This window comes from Bactrocera latifrons, unplaced genomic scaffold (genome assembly GCF_001853355.1).
Source record: "Bactrocera latifrons isolate USDA-ARS-PBARC rearing strain unplaced genomic scaffold, ASM185335v1 scaffold_381, whole genome shotgun sequence".
Lineage (NCBI taxonomy): Eukaryota > Metazoa > Arthropoda > Insecta > Diptera > Tephritidae > Bactrocera > Bactrocera latifrons.
In genome coordinates, this window is record NW_017537025.1 from 170,057 (window position 1) to 194,287 (window position 24,231).

The 24,231-nt window shown below is 38.6% G+C and overlaps 2 protein-coding genes across 4 annotated transcripts in view; one reads left to right on the forward strand and one right to left on the reverse strand.

Annotated features, from left to right (window-relative positions):
* Positions 1–8,724: 8,724 nt before the first annotated feature.
* Positions 8,725–18,264, forward strand: LOC108972168 (protein odr-4 homolog). Of its 3 annotated transcripts, none has more exons than XM_018938678.1 (7): positions 11,065–11,658; positions 11,715–12,469; positions 12,529–12,794; positions 13,019–13,211; positions 16,135–16,219; positions 16,274–16,396; positions 17,348–18,264. In XM_018938678.1, exons 3-7 carry the CDS (start codon positions 12,699–12,701, stop codon positions 18,216–18,218), a joined length of 1,368 nt encoding a protein of 455 aa, XP_018794223.1. In that variant the 5' UTR covers positions 11,065–11,658; positions 11,715–12,469; positions 12,529–12,698; the 3' UTR covers positions 18,219–18,264. The 3 variants fall into 3 exon arrangements, with proteins under 3 accessions (XP_018794222.1, XP_018794223.1, XP_018794224.1); XM_018938679.1 differs by having other exon boundaries at positions 12,529–12,753; positions 17,348–18,261; XM_018938677.1 differs by lacking the exons at positions 11,065–11,658; positions 11,715–12,469; positions 12,529–12,794 and adding an exon at positions 8,725–8,935 and having other exon boundaries at positions 17,348–18,260.
* A 4,344-nt stretch (positions 18,265–22,608) lies between these two features.
* The window catches only part of LOC108972154 (nuclear migration protein nudC), an 8,108-nt gene continuing 6,485 nt past the window's right edge, over positions 22,609–24,231 (reverse strand). Inside the window, exons 4-6 of the mRNA XM_018938657.1 lie at positions 23,599–23,793; positions 22,875–23,077; positions 22,609–22,816 (exon numbers count right to left, since the gene is read on the reverse strand). Of these exons, the coding sequence (XP_018794202.1) occupies positions 22,765–22,816; positions 22,875–23,077; positions 23,599–23,793 (450 nt within the window). The 3' untranslated portion in view covers positions 22,609–22,764. The remainder of the gene's footprint in view (positions 22,817–22,874; positions 23,078–23,598; positions 23,794–24,231) is intronic.

Sequence of the window (24,231 nt, forward strand, 5' to 3'; positions counted from 1 at the left end):
TGTTTATAAAAGAATGTTTGGGAGTCAACCATTGTGGATGGTTAGGCTCGACGAATAATTCGGGTGTGGATATTAGATTGAGGTCGTTGATCAGGGCTATGCATTGCATGAGGGTGGACTAGTAGACGTCTCGAGGATGTTGAAAAAGGTTTTGTTCCTATTATGGAGAATCCTAGGTAGGGCATCATGGTATTATATTTAGTTATTTGCCGGATGTTCGGTGGGCCTGCTTCGGCTAAAACGGCTCTTATCGGAGAAGTGGGGAACGCGCGTATGCTTCTTCTTACTGCTGTGTGGTAAGGCGCTTGGATGCATGCAAGGTGAGATTTTGCGCAGTGACCATATATCGCGAGTCCAAAATCAATTTTTGATAACATCAGTGCTTTTACAATATTTGCAAGATTTGACATATGTATATAACAGTGCTTAGATGATAAATACTTAGTAATGTTAAGTCTAGATATTAAATTTATTCTAACATATTTACAATGTTCCTTGTAAGTTAGTTTTTTATCAAAAATTATACCAAGTATTCTGAGTGTATTAGTGTGAGGAATTTGGGTATTARAAAGGGATAGGATAGGAAAGGTGCATTTATGTTTTCTGCAGATATGGAAGGTTGAGCTTTTGTTAGCTGAGATTGTACATCCAGAGGTTTTTGACCAGTTGGATATGTCATCTAGAGTTCTCGTGAAAGGAAAAATTTAGAAAAATTTAGAACGTCATCAGCGTACATTAAATGCCCAACCGTATCATATTGGGATAATAGGGAGCTGAGTTCATTAAAAGCACTTATAAATAAGGTGACTGAAAGAGGTGAGCCTTGTGGCACGCCGTTGTACAAGGGGTATATGTTAGAGTTTTGATTATTTACGCTGACAAAAATTTTACGATTCAGGAGGAAGGCTCTAACAAAACTGTAGATTTTGTCTCCAACGCACCAGCGTTCTAATTCTCGTAATACTATATGTGCACCAATTCTGTCGAAAGCCTTTTCAAAATCTAGACTAAGGACGGACAGGTGGCTTCCTGCAGAGAGCGTTGTCGAAGCAGTGTTCAAAATACAGGGGTCGATGACCCCGAGGCCTTTTTGAAATGCGAATTGGTTAGAGCTTATCAACCCTTTTTTCTTGGCGTACCACATAATTCTCACGGATATAATTTTTTCAAGCAATACAGGTTATTAGGGATATAGGTCTAAAGTTGGGGACGGAAGGGCTGTTTTTGTTAGGTTTATTGATAGGTATAACAACAGCTTTTTTCCAATCTTGAGGAAGGGTGCCTTTATCAAAAATTCTGTTATACAAGGATAGGAGTCGGAGTTTAAGGGTATGAGGAAGGTTTTTAAGGCGGGAGTAGGATATTTTATCCGGGCCTGGAGAGCTACCCGAMATAGTAGAAATAGTCGAGTCGAATTCGTGAAGTGAGATTGCTGATTCGATTAGGGAAGCTATAGGGCAAGGTGACGGGTTGCGGTAATTTTTAGGAATAATTATATTACTGAGAGAGTTGAAATCCATGTGGAAATTAGAATTATGAGAAGCATTAGACCATGAACTTGCAAAGTGTTCAGCAGTCTCTTTGGGGTCGTAGATAGGGCCTTGTGTAGAGTGGATAAAATCAATTTTATGGTGTTTAGATGCGCCCGGAGCTTTTATATTTGACCAAACCTTTTTAGGACTAGAGGTAGGCTTTATGTTAGCAGTAAATTTTACAAACGATTGTCTTTTTGCATTTTTTAATTCCTTTCGAAAAGTGGCATTGGCTTTTTTGYATTGTATTAAGTTGTTGATTGTTCGGTTGTGTTTGTAGGTAGCCCATAACGTTTGTTTTCTATTTCTTAACACAGATAACATTTTAGACTAATATGGAAGCTTTGTGGAAAACTGTTTAGTATTAGTTTGGGGAATGGATGCTTCCGCGTTTATGTTGCTAGCTTTTACTAGAATAAAGGAGGAGATAAGTAAACAATACTTAGCCCAATCAGCTTTCTCAGTTAAGAATTTTGCTCTCGGTTTAATGGTATGCAAACTAGGAGGTGGACAGGGTGGTTACGATGGGGGAAATGGTCACTATTATGTAAATCTTTTAATGTCAGGGAAGAAAGTTTAGGAGCAATTGAGGCCGATGAAAGGACAATGTCTACGTGGGTGAACGAATTATGTGTAGAGAAGTGTGTTGGTTGTCCATCATTCAGAACGACAAGGCTTTTTGCAAGAATGGTGTCTTCTAACTCCTGACCTCTGCGGTTAGGAGAACTAGAGCCTCAAAGAGAGCCTTGAAATCGCCCAAAATTATAGATGGTGTAGAAAAGGAATCGGCGATCTTTATGATTTCTCTGGAGTTAAAATTTTGGTGCGGTGGTATGTAGCACGTAATTAAAGAAATTTTAAAGCCTGTGTCGATTTCCACTGCTAGGGTGGCTATGTTGGAGGAAATGGGAATTTGTTTATATATAACAGATTTTTTCATAAAAATGGCTATTCCTTGTTTAGCTGTTTTATTGCGGGGGAGATTATAAAAGTAACCTACGTAGTTGTTGGGAGTGTAAGCTGATTTATTAGCGAGGAGGTGTGTTTCTTGTAGTACGATAATATGTGATGAAAATTTATTGATAAGGAGATTAAGGTCAGCGTAGTTGTTAAATAGACCATTAAAATTCCATTGAAGAATACGCATAGTCTATTCAGAACTGAGAGTATCAATTTGTGCGGAGGGTSAGTGGGAGGTTGAGTTGTTAAGGTGAGTAATAAAGTTGGAAATGAGTGGGATCGTTGAAGCGTAGTCGTCGTGGAAGAGTCATCGACTGCCGTTGAGGTTGGTAATGAGTTTAATGAGTAAATGTTGTTTGTTGAGTTTGGTGAATTTGTTTGTTTTTGATTTGGTTCTATGTTATTATTTGAGTTGAGAGAGGAGTAACGTGAGTTTTAGGTTGGGTTATTGTTTTCTTGTTATTGTCGTTGTCTTTGTTGGTTGAGTTGTTTAATATGTTAGAGAATGAAGGAGATGAAGAAGTAACAGTTGGTGGAGTTTGCAATTTATGTATGTTTACTGCTTCGCGATATGAGCATTTGTTGTCTATTTAGATAGTGATTATTATTTTTATTTGTTCAAATTTCGGGCATTTTTTACTGGAATATGAGTGATTGCCTGAGCAATTTACGCAAAAGGAACGGGTGAATGGCGAGGGTGGGATGGCAAAGCACATGTGTCACATACAGGGGGCTTATTACAACGTTTTTTGGTGTGACCAAGAACTTGGCAGTTTTTGCACCCCATGGGATTAGCGTAGTAAGGTCTTACTTTTGTTTTGTACCACGAGATGTCGATTTGTTCCGGTAAGCAGTACAAGTCGAATGTAAGAAGAACTCTCCGCTCGGAGCAGATTGACCATTTAGATACTTGGGGAATTCGTAGATGGACGACACAAGCTGTTCCTTCCGATTTTCAACTATTTCTACGTCAGGAACGTCATTTAAGCAAGGCGCGTAAATGGTTCCTTTTCTAGAATCAAGATTTTTGTGTAAGTCAATTTTGACGTGACAAACTCCTAATAGTTGCTTTGTAGACGTGAACTTTTTGGCGATGATGTTGTTTTTCACAAGAAGAAGTATGTTTCCGTCCCGGAGATCGCTAATTTTTATTATTTCAGAGCATATGTTTAATAAGACTTTATGGATTGCGAAACCGGAGTATTTGTTTAGAGGTTTGTTCGTGTCTGTCGCACTTACCACCAAATATTTGGGATGGTCTTTTGCTTTCGTTGGTAGAGTGGGGAAGAGGTCAAAGTTTGTCGCTTTGGTTTTTTTCTTTTTGGTTCGGGACTAGAATCTAACAGGGCGAACCTGTTATTTCCCAGTTGGGTTGACTGTATTGAAGAGTTAGAAAAATCACTATAGAAAGAAGAAAAAGTAAATTGCAAAACGCGTGAGAGGAATTAGCTCGTAGGCGCGCTGTACAAAGTAGACACCGAAAACACTGAGAGAACAACCGTATGCGTCGAATGGCAGTCGATGACTGTAACAAAACTATATATTGTCTGGCGATATATTGACCATAGCATTAGCGAACTTAAGCACATAATAACCAAAGCAGTTGCCTCAGCAACACCAAGCAAAAAAAAAATAAGCTGACTGATCTCTTAAAAATTACAAATGCTGAAATAGAAAAGCTTCACGCAACTCAGAATGCGGATGGATACGACCTTGAACGGTATAAAGTCACCCGGAAGGTCAAAAATCCTTATGTTAGCTCCATGGGATGCGCCTCTACAAGAACGAGAGGAAAAGCTACTACGGTGCATCAAACTGCACTCAAAAAGTGCTACAGCCAATTTGACAATCCTCTTATATGAGAGGGCCATCGACGTCAGTTTGCTCCACTTTGAGAGAACGCGGTCAAAAATCTGAACTTTCGTATGAAGGTAAAGCAACGCATAGCCTAATAAACATCACGTTGGTGAGGGTGGAAGAAGGCTGAAGTAACTTCGTTCTGATTTTATCACACTATATGTACATGGCTCTTGACAAAGACGTGCCACCAGTAACGGATTAAAAGCAGTCAGAAAAACAAAAATAGGTTAAGGACAGTGCTTTTGTACATCAGCAGAAGGCTGAAAAGAATCAGCCAGACTAATTAAGATGTTGTCTAAAGGACATAACAATATATCCCATTTAAAGACGACGGGGTGCTTGGGCGTTGTTTATAGGAGTGTTCCTAGAGGAACTTATGAGAACGTATTTCCCTGATTGCCGGCAAGATCAATCAGGACTACATAAGCTACAAACCGCCAGTTACAGTGCCTGCATCAATGGGATCTCTCTCATAAAGCTGAAGGAAGAAACAGTTCCAAGGCTTGAAAAGATACAGGATGATATGATTTCAAAGTGTTTTTTCGTACATTTTTAATGTCATGATCTGTAGTTTATGTTCATTGTATTCAGTAATGTTTACTATTTCATCATGGAAAGATACACGCAAGAACAACGTTTACATATTATTCAGTTTTATGATTAAAATAATTGTTCTCCAATTGCAACTTATTGAAATTCATGGAAAAGTCTAATATCATCATGGTAGATAAGAACGCGAAAGATTTAACACAACCCATTCATATGAGAGTGGCCAGAAACGATTTTTTTCCATATGGCTCAAACACGTAAAATCGCACCCATGAAAAGGAACAAAAGGATTTCCCCACGATATTAAAATCGTGCTTGGCGACTTTAGCGCCAGTGTGGGCAAAGAAAGTATCTTTGGCACTACGGTCGGTAAATTCAGCCTCTACGATGAAACATCCTCAAATGGATCGAGGGTGATCCTTCACCGGAGCCCGAAATATGGTTATCTGTTGTACTAGATTCCAACATAGAAAAATTCACCAATCTATCACGAACTCCGGATTGAAAAACCACCAACCAGATCGATCATATTGTGATAGACGTACGTACGCTCCGAGGTCCTTACTTCGCCTCGTACCACTATCTTCTTGCAGTCAAGATTAGCAATAACCTCTATGCAGCAAAGTGCGTTTTGTCAATAAACATAAGGAAGCTTTGAAGTCGAGAGTGGTGGTTCGCCTTCTTACTTTAGCTCGCCTTCAAACGGATGGTTTTTGGCTACCCAGAGGATACTTGGTCTAAGGTGCTTGAGTCTTACGTCAAGGAACCGTTTCTAGCCATTCCATAGTGAGTGGCGATCAAAGAACTTCTTCACTTGCGTGATCTTCTACACATAATTCCATCCTTCACTTCTTCTTCTTAATTGGCGTAGACACCGCTTACGCGACTTTAGCTCAGTTAATGACAGCGCGATAGTCGTTTCTTCCTTTCGCTACGTGGCGCTATTGGATATTGGAGTGGAGGTCTTCCTCTTTCTCTCATTCCCTCGGCGGGTACAGCGCCGAATACTTTCAGAGCTGGAGTGTTTTCGTCCATCCGAAAAACATGACCTAGCCAGCTTCGCCGCTATCTTTTAATTCGCTAAACTATGTCAATGTCGTCATATATCTCATACAGCTCATCGTTCCATCGAATGCGATATTCGCCGTGGCCAACGCGCAAAGGGTCGTAAGTCTTTCGCAGAACTTTTCTCTTGAAAACTCGCAACGTTAATTCATCAGTTGTTGTCATCATCTAAGCCTCTGCATCATATGGCAGGACGGAAATTATGAGTGTCTTACGGAGTTTGGTTTTTTTTCGTCGAGAGAGAACTTTACTTCTCAATTGCTTACTCAGTCGGAAGTAGCACCTTTTGGTAGTAGTTATCCTGCGTTGGATTTCCAGGCTGACATTGTTGGTGGTGTTTACGCTGGTTCCAAGATAGACTACTTCAACAAAGGATTTGGGGATTATCCTTGACATCGAGCCAATACACCATCAAGTAAGGTTTAAGGCAATGCTTACTGCCAACCATCTTCCGAATTTAGACCACTGGAGCCAAGCGTCGCTATGAGCATATTATACTAGACTTTATTAATGAACTCGAGTTAAACACTCATTTTTATTCTTCCGTAGAAAAGATTGGGCTCATGGTTCCGTGATCGACAGTTCCAACGGCAAAATTTACATATTCACTGACGGATCAAAGGGTGAAGCAGCAACAGGTATATGTTTTTTCTGTAGTAATCCATTCACGAGATTCGGCAAGGCAATTAAGACCGTCCGTGGGCCAATAAAAGTCTCATTGCGTTAGGTTATGTAAGAGAACAATTAATAGACTTTTAGCCGGAAACTCACTTAATTTGCTATGCGAATGACAAGCCTTCAAACGGTTGAAAAGGGACATATTCCACGACTACCAATACTCTAACTTAAGAGAAATTGGACAAACGCCCAAATAGAAAACTGAATGAGAGGACCATCCTCGTAGCGTTGGACTTGTAAAAAGCCTTTGACAGAGTCAGTCACACAATGCTACTGCAGGACATTGAATAAACTACGCTCCCTTCAAGACTGAAGAGAAGCGGTCGTCAATCATCCATACTGTTTCAAGGAAAAAATTAGACTTGAGAAGTATTAAACAAGGACTTTCGTAAGGTGGTGTCCTCCCCCCGCTATTGTTTAACTTCTACATTTCGAAACTCCCACAGCCATCAGAGGGAGTTTAAAGCCAAACAGCTATCTCTCTGGCCTTTCTAGCTTTCTCTCTGGATGGAAATCCATACTACAAGAAGGAGTACAACCTTGATCTTAATATTGCAGTCGATGGCGGCAAGATTCCGAATGTCAATAACTCTAAGATGTTTGGTGTAACTTTTGATTATCGCCTTGTGAAAAGGCAAAGAAACGTTGTTGGCAACTTACAAGGCAACTGGACGGCCAGTACTCAACTACGCCGCAAAAATATGGTCGGCTGGATGCAGTGGAACGCAGATGATACGCACTGGATGCCTCCTTATGTCTCCTATTGAACACCTACATAGTGTATACGCCGACCAGACTTCCGACGCAACAATCTTCCTAAAAGCGCTGACCGCCATTCACAATAGAGGCGTCAACATCTTCACCGACTTTCTTCCAGTGAATGACATACTCGGAGTCAAACCACCACCCATCATAGACAAAGAGTTCGAGTTGTCCCGAGAAATGAGAGTGACTTTTGTGCAGCTTTGTTTTGTAGCAGGTTAAACTCCTACTTATCTAGAATAGACACCTACATATCCAATATATATTCTGCGTGCAATGAGCATTGGCCACCTCTTTGAATGCCCAACAAACCACACTCATCTAACACCCTTCTTCTTTTCGTCCGATCCCATCGCTACAGCACAATTTTCGTTAGATGCCGTCGCCGACAACTTGGTTAATCCTTACCTTGCCTTTTCTTAATTATCATAGAAACTGAACTGTCACACTGCTGAATTGACAACACATTGCATGCACATTGCATGCAATATATGTTATACTAATCTGTAATTTTGTATGGCATATATTGAATTCATTAACTATTTGGTCGGCTATTACACGAAGCAACTTTTGTTGCTGATTCTCGGGCTGTTGCTTTTGCTGTTGCCCATTGCATTCACACGAATGCACGAATGCTCTGTTGAGCAACTCTGTTCGAAGTTTTTTCTCATTCTCTTTCACTTTGCTTTAATCCATTGTCAACTCTTTACTTTAACCCAACTTTGTCGTTTCTTTTTCTTTATAGGTATTTGGGCCACTCTATCACATATATTAATCAGTTCTGTCAATTAAGAAACACATTTTATTTATAGTTCAAAATTAAAACAAAGGTTATATAGCAGATCTTCACTATCGTCTGAATCAATTTGTATGGCTTCCTCCATACATTTCACAATATCTTTAATTAATTAGATTTTTTCACCCCATTTTCTAAAATATTTAAATTATATTATGTATATTTGTATACATATTTGCAAATTACGTACGAAAAGATGAAATAAATATTTTTAAATATATTCGAAATATTAATTTCAAAATAATATACGCAAATGCAACTATGTACTACGAAAGAAAGAACACGAATGCAGAAAACCGTCGCAGCGAACTGTTACTAATAAGAACACAAAGCGATTTGCTGAGCACTGGAAACTCGGCGCGATTCTCCTCTCCTCGTCGCCCCCTCGCCCATAAACCAAGAGTTGCCGCTACAAAAGTTGCTTCGTGTAATAGCCGACTTTGGAGTCTCCGTTGGCAATACATACAGCATTACAGTTAGTATACCATAAACTGTTGTATATCCATATCATGAGTTAGCGAATATTTATCGATTATATTGTCGGTGTTTTACCAAAGGTAATTTCTACATTATTTGTTGAATCTGACATTAGATTTAGTTGTTGTTGATATTATTAATTGTGTACCACGTTTACATGATAATGGCGTCTGTTTTGTTAAGTAAACTGGATGTTGGATATCTGGAGAAGTGCAGTGGCGACAGTGGTCTTAATTATGGCATTATCATAGGCCAGGTAAGTTCAACTTTATGTTAATCCTATGATCTGTCGTTAGTTATTTGCTATTTAGTGAAAGTTCTCTGATCGCCATTCACTTCGGAGTGGCAGAAACGATTATTTTACATATGACTCAAGCAGCTCACGACTTCCGGTCTTTGACCAAGTATCCTCTGGGTAGCCTAAACCGCCGTTTGAAGGCAAAACATCGCCTCCACAAGGTTGTGGGCTGGGTTTGGGACCCGCAATGAAAGGGAACGGAAGAGAAATCCCCCTTCTGACACCCCATGCACCTGGAATGTCCGGTCCCTCAATAGAGAAGGTTCCACTGTCCAGCCGGTTGATGTCCTCGTCAAAATAAACTGACATCACCGTTCCAATGGTTGGGCATCATTTCTTCTCATCATATTTTAGAAAGAAGCAGAACCACGCTTCTGATCAGTTCTTTGCCACCGTGTTTGAATAGCTCAGCCGGCGATCCGGCCCCCTCGTTTTGTTGTTCTTCAGACGAAAGAATTTTAAGTAATCCATAATTTTAGTAGACTCTGGTTACTAGATCACCTTGGGGGGTTTTACATGAGTATGCTCCGGTTTTGAAAGCTTCTGTTAGTCGACACATTTAGAATTTTCGAGCATTACCCCTGTCGACCAGCTTATCAAGCTCTTCATACTCACGCATTTACGCCCCTTTCGTTTTCTGTCTGCAAATGCTGTTCGTAAGGATGCTGAAGTGTTGTCCCTCAGTTCCCCTATACCGAGTTGTTGATAAGTCCTCTCAGAGAGCAGGAGTGTAAGTCGAGTAGAAAAATCGTTCGGCTATCTGTTTTGATTGCAGATTCTCGACGTCGAACCATCCTTGTATTTGCTGACGTGCGGTTTTTGCTGCACAGAAGCGAGTGCGCATCTTAACTGCAACAAAATACGCACATCTAAAACACTGGAGACGTGCCATCCGTCTATCACAACATGATCGATCTGGTTGGTGGTTTTTCAATCCGGAGACAGCCAGGTAACTTGATGAATTTTTATATGCTGGAATTTAGTACTGCAGATAAACATATTTCGGGCCCCGGCGAAGTCGGCCAGTCTCAATTCATGTGGGGATGTTTCCTTGTGGAGGCTGAATTTACCGACTGTTGTGCCAAATAATGTAAATGGTCAGAAACGAACGGCTACCATTCTTACCTCCTATATAGGTCATTTCGATCTAACTCTTTCTTTGTACATTATACAAATTAAAACCAATACATTTTCTAACTTTTATTCGATAAAACGTCATATAATAAATAATCTAATTGCCTCTTACCTCGAAATAATATTAATTTTAATCATTCACTTTAATATGTGAGTGATATTAATGAAACTCAGACAGTTTTTCTGCTGATAATGCGCCAAAAATGGAGGAGTTCAAACACTTGTAATACATAAGCAAAATTAAGTAAACAAATACTATTCGATATACCAAAGTTTAAGGAAATATAAAAAAAATTKATTTATTTTATGATTCGATAGGTGAGATATTCAAAAATATCCCTGCAAGGGATTTCCAAAATTCATTTTATTTCCGAAGTTACTGCCCTTTTTATGTCGTTGGCCGGACGTTGACCGGTTTGAGCCGCCGACGTAGCTTTGACAGCGTTTTTTTCGAAACTACTTTTTCCGTTACAAATGCCACAAATTAGTGGAAAATCGACCTTTATTTTTGAGAGGTTTTTTTTTTTTTAAATTCCAACTTACTGAGATAGCGACATTCTTCTAATCCAGAATCCTATAACTCAATAAACATTTTTTAATTACTTTTGTGAACTTTTTAAAAAAATAAATGATAAAAAAAATATAGTAAAACTATCTAATACTCTTTTTACCAAAAGCCAAAACAACGCTCGAAATTTGACCCTCTGAACAAGAATATCCTCTTAAGGGGTTACAATTTTTTTCTCATATAAAAAAATTAAATATTTTGTGAGAATTTTTCTGAAATAAAAAAAAATGTATATATTTTAAGGAGAAGTTAGGGTTTTTTTAATTCGTTTTTCTCAAATTTAATTTTTCAAAGTCCTTGTTCACTGTCAAAACTTTGTATACATTTTTAACATATGTATAAAATACCTGCATAACGTTTAGAATTTTTTTATTAAAGGTGTGAAAACCACAGAATGGCGGAATTTTTGGTGGAAAATAACATCTTACACTTTAAATGAAAAAAGTTATCAGAGAAAAAAATTATGCAGCCGAGTAATTATCACCGCAAATTGTTTCTTTTTCTGCATGAAAAAATTACCCTGTATTGTCAAAAGTGTGCTCAAGAATGTACGAAAGGTCCGAAAAAAATTGCTCGATCCATATTTAAGAAATAAATTCGCCGGAAAAGTCGGCCTTTACGACGCCATTTCCGGTGACCGTCTGGATAAAAGATATGCCCGCGTTGGTAGGATGATTCCCAACAGAATCGTCTAARTGAAAAACTACGTGTTTTAGTTAAATCTTCAAACTTGGTCGAATGAAAAAAAAATAAAATAAAAATAAATATAAAAAAAATTAAAAATTAGTTAGGCGTTCGGTAAGGTCTGTCATGTAGACCTTTTATGGAAAATCAAAAACGTTTTACCTTACGGATTGCATAAAACTTTGGAGTCATATTTAAAAAACAGGCAATTTAGAGTTAAAGTAGCAGACTTCATATCAGAAGAACGAGTAATAAGGGCTGGTGTACCTCGTGGTAACGTGCCAGGTCCAATTCTGTACATAATATATACAGCAGACATTTCAACAACTACTAACGCATCTATTTTCGCAGATGACACAGCTCTAGTGAGCCGTAACAAATGCCCCATTAGAGCATCAAGACTATTAGAGCAGCTCTTAACTTTTATCGAAGAATGGCTAGCCAACTGGAGTAAAAGTATTATTGAGCAAAAATGCAGGCATATTACATACTCGCTAAGACCAGAAACGTGTCTGACAGTTAAAATAAACAATGCTCCAGTACCCCAAGCGAATGAAGTAACTTTTGTCGGGATTCAGCTGGATCGAAGGCTCACATGGCGAAAACATGCAGCGAGTAAAATAACTAACATGAAGTTTTTAAGGCTTTTAAAAAAAATTCCTGTTTTACCACCATACTTTACATACGTAATGAAAACGTTCATATCTATATTAATATTCATCTTGATATGATAAAGATGGAGATAGAAGACAGCAGAATGAGATATATATCTGAACTTCGCGAACATCCAAACCCATTGGCTAATCCCTTGGCAAATTGACCGGAGCGTCAACTCGGCATAATTCTGCCGCTGGTGCAAGAAGCCGCGCTCCCTACTGCTTCAGCTGCTCACAAATTCGTAGTTCACTATTTCTAAAAGCGGGAATGAAGCGAGTGGTGGCAGTGGTGGTTCTGCCAATCTAGAACTACCAATATTTTTGGCTATTGTGGAATAACCAGAAATTTTGATCTTTTAGAATATCTACTGCTTGCAGTTACGTCTCGCTTTTTATCCATTTTCTATAAAAGGACAAGAACTGTTGAATAAACATTGTTAGGCAGATTCAGTAATTAATTAATATTTTATTTTAAATACGATCTGTATTTACTCTTTGCATAATTTCAGATGTTCACCCATACGCATTAACGTTTATGTCGGAGGGATAAAAAACGATCACTGTAATCAATTCCCAAATATAGCCCAAAATTTAAAAACATTGTTAGAAAATTCAAAATATACGTAATGCGATGGCCTTAAGTTGGCTCCAACTATTCCAGGTGTAACATTTGGCGTTAATGGAACAGGACCAGGAGGATACCGAGCAACCTTACTGCTACGTGTTCCCTAAAAGTGATGACCGCATTAATTTATTACTTACCTATCCAGGCAGGGTTAGATCCTCGAAATAACTTCCTCCAGCCTTAATCTATCTATAATATAAGTTAATAAGATACCAAATATGATTGTAATTCTATTGAAAACTAAAATATAATAATATCCAGCGAGATCCTTGAAAATACGAATTTGGTTGCTATTCTGGCGACTAAGCAAATCTGCATTGATATTCTCAACAATCCTTAATAATCTGATGTTTTCTGTAATTTTATATTTATAGAATGTTAAATCGGAAAGCTTCTTAGTAGTACATCTTGCAAAAAACTGTGAAGAGGACATGGAAATCTTACTAAAAGCCAACGAGAATGAATTATTACAAGGACCAACCTCCATAGCCGATATCAGCACCCAAGCTTTAGCTACGCAGTGGACTGCCGCCAGCAAAATGTGTCCTGGCTCATTTAATGTACAAGGTACGTAAGAAAAGGTCATATGTGAAGTCACAATGATGTTTTAGCAGTTAGGTTGGGCGCTGTATTACACCCCGTTTGGGTGTAAGCAAATAAAGTTGATGGTGTAAGTACCCAAAGGTTAGTGTATTGCCTTAATAACACATTTATGGAAAGATAATATTTGATATTTTCTATTCATGAGGCATTATGTTTTATCGAAGTGCGGTGTTTTTCGCAGGTATAATGATTATTTTTCTGCATTATTAAAGACCGATAAACGTGCAGGTGAGATGATGGTCCGTAATTCTTTCTGATGAAATTTTTATTCGCCAACGATTTTATCCATAATGGATAGTGTGGTGAAGAGGTTCTCGGTAAATCCTGTGAATTTAACAAATTTACAGTTGTCCTTAGAAATAAAAAACAGGTGATTTCCTGATTCAAAGATTACGAAACACACCTAGCGATGGTAGTATCCCACGACAGTCGGGTCTACGAAAACCGGAACGGATCCGGATTTTTATCCGGCCAAGGACTGTCAACTCGGCAGAATTCTGCCGTTACAACAACAACAACATGGTAGTATCATGCGAGCTATTAGAGCACCCTTAATTTTGGTGGGGCTTCGTCGTTCCTTTTGCGGAATGTCGAATCGTATATCTGTCACGGAAAGATATGCCCTGATATTCTAGGATAGTATCCAGTGGTCGATCTCGCCGTCGATAAGTTAAGTTATTTGTGCAGACTAGGCTTCCATCATTATTTCGCTTGATCCGAGTAGTAGTCATGTTGCCTAGTTGAGCTCCTTTGTTGATTACTCCATATGCTCATGAAAGTTTATTGGCTTCGTGTAAATGCTGAAATAAATATTTGTAATGGTTATCTTTCGAGCTGTGGTAGACATTCTCCCTGTCTACGAAAAAATTTGTCGACTAACAGAAGGTTTCAAAACTGGAGCATACTCTTGTAGAACCCCCCAAAGGTGATCTAGTCACCGATGCCCCGAGCATACTTAGATTATGGAGAGAACACTTCTCCAGCCTGATGAATGGCAGTGAACGTACAACGCGAGGAAATGGCGAACCCGATTCCCCAATCGATGACGATGGAGCAGATGTTCCATTGCCCGGCCATGAAGAAGTTCGAACAGCAATTATCCTCCTGAAGAAGAACAAAGCAGCGGGGTTCGATGGACTGCCGGTCGAGCTATTCAAACGGCGAAGAACTGATAAGGAGCATGTAACAGCTTCTTTGTAAAATATGGTCGGACGAAAGCATGCCCAACGATTGGAATTTAAGCGTGCTCTGCGGTATCCACAAAAGGAAGACAAACTGATTGGACCTTATCAGTGTGGCTTTAGATCTGGCAAGTCAATAACCGACCAGATATTCATGCGCCAAATCTTGATATCATCGGCCTTAACACCCGCGCCGTTAGTTCTGCTTTCTCCAGACTGAGCAAGGAAACAAAACAAATGTGTCTGAACGAGAGCAAAACGAAATATCTCCTGTCATCAAACAAACAGTCGTCACACTCGCGACTTGGCTTTCACGTCACTGTTGGCATTCATAACTTTGAAGTTGTAGATAGTTTCTTATATTTGGGAAACACCATAAACACCAATATCAGCCTGGAAATCGAACGCAGGATAACTCTTGCCAACAGGTGCTACTTCGGACTGAGTAAGCAATTGAGAAGTAAAGTCCTCTATCGACAAACAAAAACCAAACTCTATAAGTCACTCATAAGTCCCGTCCTGCTAAATGGTGCAGAGGCTTGGACATTGACAACAACTGATAAGTGGACGTTGCGAGTTTTCGAGAGGAAAGTTCTGCGAAAGATTTATGGTCCTTTGCGCGTTGGCCACGGCGAATATCGCATTCGATGGAACGATGAGCTGTACGAGATATATGACGACATTGACATAGTTGAGCGAATTAAAAGACAACGGCTACACTGGCTAGGTCATGTCGTCCGGATGAACGAAAACACTCCAGCTTTGAAAGTATTCGACACAGTACCCGCCGAGGGAAGCAGAGGAAGAGGAAGACCTCCTGTCCGTTGGAAGACTAAGTGGAGAAGGACCTGGCTTCGCTTGGAATATCCAATTGGCGCCACGTAGCGAAAAGAAGAAATGACTGGCGCGCTGTTGTTAACTCGGCTATAAAAGCGGCTGGTGTCTACGCCAGTAAAGAAGAACAAGACTGGTATTGAGACCGTTGTTCGCGCATTGCTTGATCGTTTTAGAATTATTCCTAGTGCATATAGTCACTTTGAAGTGGCTTCGCGGGTTACTCCCAATGTTGAAGTCTTCTTCCATTTGGCACGGATCCGGATTGAGCAATGCCTTCAATTTACCGTCTTCGAAGATTTTTAGCCGTCTTTCGCGCGGACGGTCGTTATTATCGAAATCACCGATTGAAGCAATTAAACGCGTTCCCACGACAGTCGGGTCTACGAAAACCGGAACGGACCCGGATTTTTATCCTCCCAAGGACTGTCAATTCGGCAGAATTCTGCCATTACAACAACAACACCAACGTTAAACGCTAAAGTGTTTAGAGTTCACAAGTTGCTTCAGATGCCGGTTTCCTTGACTGAAAGAAGAAAACCAACATATTCGCTCAATCAAAAATGTATGACACATAAACAAAGTTACTAATGTTCAAACGCAGTTTCTGTTTCAAATGTCTATGATGGATATTATTCACCAGTAACTGCTGGAGTAATATATTGTGAAATAGCGGGGAGTTAATTGCATAGTTGCGCAGCTTATATTTGACTTTAAGAAAATACAAAAGTGCTGTCTACTCTTATCCCTTAATATTTATTTGTATTCTTAAGAAGGACTTTATAGTCTATAATTATAGACAAAAATAGTATCTATTTGTATAATAATTTTTATACAAAACAGTGTTTTAAAATTCATTTCTTATTTTAAAGGCGTTTTTGTTACCAGTGAGAAGCAGAACTTTGGTGATGAAAATACAAATATTGCTGCAAAGAAAATGTTGCACGAGTTGCACAAGTAAGAAAGTCTTCTATCGTAAAGATATCAAAAACTTAAATATTTTTATTACAGTATACTCTTTCAGGGTAATGTTTTCTGTACCTCAGTTGATGAAGAGAATCCAGCTTTGATATTTCTGGCATATTCAGCAGCAAGCAAGAAAGCAATTTGTCAAGCTTATACGAATGATATGACGTAAGTACAATAAGCAAAGTTTATTTTTTAAATTTTTATACTCTCGCAACATGTTGCTATAGAATGTAATAGTTTTGTTCACCTAACGGTTGGCGATATGACGCTGAAAATTTATAAAAAGTGGGCGTAGCGGCGGCCTATAGTTGGTTTAATCTACATACATATCTTAACATTTTGATTGGTTATATCAATCAAATTTACTCAAGATAAATCTTTTTAGTACTTCTCCCAAGTGGGGAAATTTGTTCGGTTAAAACACTGATTGCTTTTAAGGGACTTTTGTTTTTGTTGCTGTTGTAACGACAAATTTCTGCCGAGTTGACAGTCCTTAGTTGGATAAAAACCGGGTCCGTTCCGGTTTTCGTATACCCGACTGTCGTTAGAACGGCTTTTAAGGGACTCTTGACTGTCGCTAAGAATGGCGATTCGTTCGTTGCGTTGGAGGTTTATCTCTGCTTGGAATATGCTCGGAAAACTTCCCATACGTATGGAAATTTTGGATGGTGTTGGTAATCTAACTATAACTTGGTGAAAACGGATCTGTTATTTAAAGCTACAATCCGGTGTTGAGAAAACGGTCCTTAGACATAAATGTGCTCACATAACATAGATAACTAACAAATACACATGCAATTTTTTTGTGTGGGCATTTGCTGTTATGAGATAATTATTCTCGAAAAGGCGTTGGATAGCTACATATGTTCGGTCTGATATAGCGTATGTTTGAATTCCTGAACCATTTAAAAATTTTATGGGAATGACAAACAATCATATGGAGAATAAAATGAAATAGTTTTCACTCAATGCAAGTCTTTACTTTACCCGCCGGCGGTAAGATATGAAAAAAATAACATTAAGTTTTAAAAATATATTATGTGTTTACTTACTTTATTGATGTTCGTGGGACATGTTTACTAGAAAATTAATTATTATTATTTCTCTTTTTTGCAGGGGCGGCTCGTTTGCATCCATGAATTGTCAGTTCATAGATAAACCTATAGACTGGCATACTTTTGAATGTTGCTATGAATTGGATGAAATATTTCCAATATTTGATGATTCCCAGAGAATTAATATAGAGAATCAATTTCAACGTGCCTTGTTAGCAATGAAACGAAGTTTATCCGAAAGTGAAATGTTTATAGAAAACATTTGGGTGGATGAATCATTATCTCTGGATGGGTTCGCAGCAAACAATCGAAAGAAAGTCGCAAATGAAAATTACAAAGCTACAATATTTTTACCAGTAAAATGTCATCAATATAATGAGCACTCGGTCAAAGTACGGAAATTCAATGGGACAATTCGACTTTCTGGCATTATTTTTTCGAGAATTTGGTGCAGCAATAAAAACACATTGGGTGATGTTAAGCGATATGTACAGAATGATATATTACGTTCATTAGCGGCCAGAATTCAAGTTTATTGTGACGGATTAACCGATCCTCATGTTAACAACGACTCTGTTTTCATAAGTGAACCTCCGCGACGTGTTTTCTTTAACTTATTCGCTGATGGAACAATCAATCCAATACAATTCTCAGAGTATATATTTCGTGGAGAAGCGCCAACAGTAGCTGTGGCCCAAGCTAAACAAGTTCTCGATTTAGATATTAGTTTAGAAAATATTGTTGCAGACTTAGAGGGTTTGCCCGATGATGAAATATTTAGTGATATATCCTTAGGTAATGTACAAAAGAATTCTCCACAACCGATGGTTAACACAGAAAAATACTTAACACGTTCCATGTACATATTAGGGATAACCATCTCTCTTTTAGTGCTGTTATGTTCTATTTGGTTGCATTATTTCTTTCCTTAATTAGACTTGTACCTAATGATAATTTTCTAAATAACTAAAGTTTTATATATAATAAATTTTGTTTATACATATATTTATAAAAACTTTGATTGTTTGTTTAATATTCAGTTTTATTTATTTAAAAAACTTGTACATTATATCATGTCTTTTAAACAAAAGAACCTTTGTAATTTAATCAATTTGAAAATGGTTAATAAAAAAACATATTTCTCGTATATCTATTGTCTAATACCTTCTTTGGAATAAATCCGTTTCAATAAGTTTAGTGTTTATGAGTTGCCTTATCAGCAAGCAATTTACGTTTTAATAAACTCTTCCTTTGAAAATCTTAAAAGCACATTACGGCCTAACAGACTCAAGCATGCTTGTAAGAGATTTGAGTGGTAATTAGATCCGATGTGAAGAGAAAAAGGTACATAAATGCCTATTGAAATTTAAATTTTATTTTCTGTTTTTGTAAGTAATATGCAAATAAACGTTATATTATATAATAGAAATATTTTAGATGAAAATTCCGCGATGCAGTTATCCAGATTGTAATGAATGCAATCGAAGTAGTATAGAATTACCGGCACCTCATATACCCAACATACCTAAGTCTGATATCAGCATTCGCCGAAAGTACTTACAAGTTATATCTTCAGATCCCATATGTAGAATAGCATTGACGGTTTTATAGAACCAGAGAACCACATTTGTTTTCAATTGCTCCTCTACAAGATATAGAAGCATTCCTCATGTTCTCCTCATCATTTCCCTTTCATGAAATATAAAATAGGTTGTAAGTACTTTAATTTGTCCATTGACTCAAATAACATTACTGATTTTTTACCTAGTAGTAAATGAAACTAGTTCAGTTTTATTTTGAATAGCCATAGCTAATCCATTTCTATCTGCCCATTTTATATCGTAAATGGTGTTTAGGAACTTTCATTTTATTAGATGTACATCGCCCGCCTAGGTAACCACCTGACCGCCTCATTCTTAAGTTTCTCAAAGGTTGTTAGCCACAGTATCCAGTATCGGAAAGGAGGCTATTCTGATATGTTAGTGATTAACTTCGACTTAAAATTTATCAAGAGCTCTAATAATAGAACGGGTTGGTCTTCTCGACCCCCGCGAGCTTTTACATTTGGTCCCCGAACCTACCATGAACCTAGCATAAGTTCCTCAACCTTACCTACGTTCCTGCTGGCAGAGTTCTGCCCCAGTACTCCGCGGCCTGTCAGAGTTTAAATGGGACGGACTCTGTCTCGACTTTAGTATATCAACCATTTTTGTAGGATGTCACTTACATATATTCAGGTGACGGAATACTTTGACCACTAACATAGGGTACAACCAAGTCCAACAAAGCTTCAACCCTGATATTATAGTGCGAGTCAAATCCGAGGCCAAGAGGTCTGTTAGGATTTCTCACAGACCACGAAGGCCCTAGGTCATTTACCGATACCACGGAGGTGACATACATACCTTGCATCTCCAACCTAAGGTAACATATCCCAATTAAAACATAGAAATGAAATATCAGTAAATAACAATACCAATATATGTAAATATGTATAGAAAGTATCAGGAATTCTTCGCTTATATGGAAGACAGGTAGATTTTTTCCCCCTACAACTATCCCTAATTATGATGCCAAAAATTAGCGTTATCTGTCAACAAGTGTGTTTACAGCAGCTGTTTATGCCAGTTGACCTCAGTAGTTTGTCGTATTTTAAAATTAAAATCGACGTACTCGTGTTAAATTTTGGCCAAACACTCAACAAATATCATTGAGCAAGCACCGTATTCATTTTTACCTTTCTCCATTGGCATCAAAACAAATTAGACGCAAGAGCTGAAGGCCATCCCGGAAAGTGCCTTCCGGGCACTCCGGGCAAAAAAATTTCGTTTTATTTATAAAGTTCCGATACTTTCTTGACGGGGGTGCATACATATATGTATGGTACATTGGGTTGTTCAATAGGGACGCTACAAAAGTAGAGCGAAAGGGACAACGACGCCATACTTTTTCCGCTCTTTTGGCATTTTTCTTCTGTAATGTTTGCCATTTCATCATGAAAAGATATACGATCCAACAAAGAGATGAAATTATTACAATTTACTACCGAAATTCGGAGTCAGCGGCCTTAACTTTAATAGCGCTATGCCTAATTTATGGTCGTCATAATCGTCCTGTCAGATTAACAATTGATGGTGTAGTGGAAAAATTAGAACCCACAGGCATAGTACAAAATGCCTCCGTGCCAGTGAGACAAAGAAGTGCACGTAGTGTCGAGAATATTGTTGCCGTTATCGCAAGGAAGACCCAAATCAGTTAGATATTTACTGATTTAAAAGAAGACAATGATTTTACAATACTGGTTAGAATTTCAATTAAGACTTCGAAAAATACTTTTACAACGAATGCTAGCAAAATTAAGGCTACTAAATTAAATTAATTACTTATGCTCCAGTACATGTGCACAATTTTCATGATTCCAGAAATAATAATGTAAATGCAAGCAACGGAGCTTTGGAAAAAAATATGCTGGATGAGCAAAACCGTAACTTATCACAATATCGATGTCAACTGTCAAAACTTTGTCTAACCCGAAGAGTCTTGACGACCGATTTGATGTTCAATTCATGCCTCTTCGGACCCGAAGAAGTGCGCGTGCTATTTTAGCCAGCAGTTTACACTGCACCCTTCGGTAGACAAAGCCAAACGATGTKTTAACCGACGGCTGCGCAAAACGCCAAACGACGGCGCGCCACTTACTTTCACTGATGAGGAGGTTCAGGGTGTCATCAACAAAGCGAGGTCCGGAAGAATGGTCCCACTACTGAAACCTGAGAAACCCGCCAACAAAGGGGAATCTTATCGACCGATAACTCTCCTCTCCCCAGTAGTGAAGACACTTGAGGTCTTGTTACTCCCGACCTTCACTCCCCACGTGAGCCTAACCAGCCACCAGCATGGATTCCGAAAAGTGCACAGTACCACCACAGCACTTAGCGTCATAAACGCTCAGATAGTTCGTGGCCTCAACCAGAAACCACCCTGTGAGAGAACGATCCTCGTTGCGTTTGACCTGTCAAAAGCTTTTGACACGGTCAAYCACACAACGCTACTGCAGGACATTGAGAAAACCACRCKTCCTCCAGGGCTCAAGAGGTGGACCATGAACTATTTGAATGGTCGTCAGTTATCCGTACTATTTCGAGGTACATCTAAATTGAGAAGAATTAAACAGGCGGTTCCGCAGAGTGGTGTCCTCTCCTCTCACCGCTACTGTTTAACTTCTACATCTCGAAACTCCCACAACCACCTGAGGGGGTTTCCATAACCTCGTACGCAGAWGACTGTACGATATTGACGCCGGGCAATGGAATCGATGGCATGTGTTCGAAGGTAAACAACTACCTCACCGACTTTTCTCGTTTCCTCACTGCACGGAACCTTCAACTTTCCCCCATCAAATCTACAGCGACCATATTCACGAACCGGACGAAGGAGTATAGACTGGAACTTAATACTGCAGTCGACGGCGCCAAATTCCGACTGTCAATAACCCTAAGATTTTAGATGTCACCTTCAACAGTCTATGCTCCTTCTCTCCCCATACGACCGCGATTATTGCCAAAGTACAGAGCAAAATCCTAAAGTCGCTAGCCGGCAGCCCATGGGGAAAAGACAAAGAAACGTTGTTGGCAACTTACAAGGCAATCGGCCGCCCGGTCCTTAACTGCGCAGCACCCATATGGTCGCCTGGATGCAGTAACACGCAGATGAGGAAACTCCAGACCTGCCAGAATACAGCACTCCAGATCACGACGGGATGCCTTTTGATGTCTCCTATCGAATACCTACATCACTATGTCTCACAAGACGCTTATGCTCCCAGTTAAAGAGCATAATGAACTCCTCTCCAAGCAGTTCCTGCTTGGATGTTTTCGTAGAAATCATCCTTGCAGTCATCTGCTTAGAGCGGAACCGCCTCCTAGGAGCATCAAGAGGCCATTCCATGATACGTACAATTCGCCGACAGGACCTCGGACGCAACAGACTTTCGACAGGAAATGACCGCCTTTCACAGTGGAGCCATCAACACCTTCACCGACTCCCTTCCCGTGAATAGCGTACTTGGGAGTCAAAGCACCACCAATAGCAGACAAAGAGCTCGAGTTGCCGCGAGAATCGCGAGTGACCCTTGCGCAACTTCGTTCTGGATATTGTAGCAGGTTAAACTCCTACTTATCCACAAAAGACTCTGACATACCTAATGTATGTCCTGCATGCAACGAGTCTCCGCATGACACTGACCACCTCGTCACCTAGATGACGTCGTCATTTTTCATGTTGTATTGAATGTACTGTTGAATGAAAATGAATGAAATGCCATTTATTTTATGAGGTATGCATATCTTTGACTTTGCGCAACAAATTATTTTTTGTTAAAATCGCGAAGAAATGACTTTGCCACAGTTTTTTTTATTCAAAAGTATAGGCATGGAGATATGTACAAAACTAATACAAAATAACTCTTAAAAAGTAGCATCAGTTAAATTTGCAATTCGAGAAATCCATTTCAGGATGCTGCATTTTAAACCTAAAAATAAATATATTTAAACTAGTTAAAGAAAACGATTATTTACAATAATAATTACTTCTCCATTATTTCCATTTTTCTTTTGTCTTCGCTGGTTGGCAATCCCATTTCTTTTTGACGTTGATCGTACATCATTTTCTCAACCAAACTTCGTGTTTCGCCATCCAAATCAGAAAGTTTTGAAGGTTCTGGATTAATTTTACGTGTTGATATAGGTTGATCTGTTGCAACTAAACGGTCCCACCAATTCATTTTATTAATCTAAAAAGATGAAAAGTTTATGATTTTCACACTAAAGATTATTCGTATCATAGAATGTGATTACGACAATTTCTCTAAATAATTTACTAATTTGTGAATATTTGCTGATATTGATTATTTTATTGTATTTGGCATTTCTTTTCGTTTTGAAATTTCTTCAAGTAAATATTTACAATGAATTTAAATGTTATCAACAGTTTATAGGTTTTTAATATGAAAACATATCAGCACATATGCATCAAATAACAGAGATATTTGAGACAATGCCGAAAAGAGTTTGATAATAAAAAATATTTTGATGTACCGCGGAAAAGAAGAGTACTAGATATTGAGAAAATGATAGGAAGGAAAATAGCAGAAAGTATTTCGACTCGCGTTATTCGTGTGAATCGAATGAGCAACACCATAAGAGAAGTTGTTAATAAAGAGCACGAGTAACTCGTATGTTGTAGCAAAATGTAAACGTAATTATTCCAACCAAGTTTACTGCTCCTAATATTAATTTGTGTGTGCATATGTACCTTTTCTAGCGTAATGAGAACAGTATTGCTATCCTGCAGCACCCAAACCGAATCGTCTTGTTTCACTTCTGCACAAAGTTTGCCGTTAATTATAGGTTCCTGGTTTTTTAAACCAACTTTGATTGAGGACTTTCCTATTGTAACATCAATATCTCTAGCTCTCAAATTTGACGAAGTTTTCAGAGGAATTTTAACCTGTAAAATAAAAATCGTATTTTATTAACATTAGTATTTTATAATGAAAAGATGTAATGATCATGTTAAATACAAGTTTCTCCCAGACAGTTTTTCAATTATGAATTACAACCGGCTAATTGACAAAGATCTTTAAAAGATTAAAAAGGGCTAAACATATAATTACTTGTTTATTAATTTATCCATTCACGATTCACGAATTATTAGTATTAATTGAAAAACTTCAACTCGCTCTAAAATGCCTTGGTCACCCGAATAGCACATCTATGGGCATTTGAATATAACTAATTTAACTACGAATACACAGCCTTAAAATAGCATCTAACGGGGCATCTCGACAGGATAAAATCCAATTCCCACGACAGCCGGTTCTACGTACCGGAATTGACTCGGATTTCATCCGACCATGGGCTGTCATTTCGGCGATCTAACCCCGTT

Excerpts from the sequence above, each read along its gene's own strand:
- LOC108972168 (XM_018938677.1), top strand. The coding sequence starts at position 8,837 with ATGATAATGGCGTCTGTTTTGTTAAGTAAACTGGATGTTGGATATCTG. Across the intron at positions 8,936-13,018 it reads ATGGCATTATCATAGGCCAG|AATGTTAAATCGGAAAGCTT; the intron begins GTAAGTTCAACT and ends TTATATTTATAG. Across the intron at positions 13,212-16,134 it reads TGGCTCATTTAATGTACAAG|GCGTTTTTGTTACCAGTGAG; the intron begins GTACGTAAGAAA and ends CTTATTTTAAAG.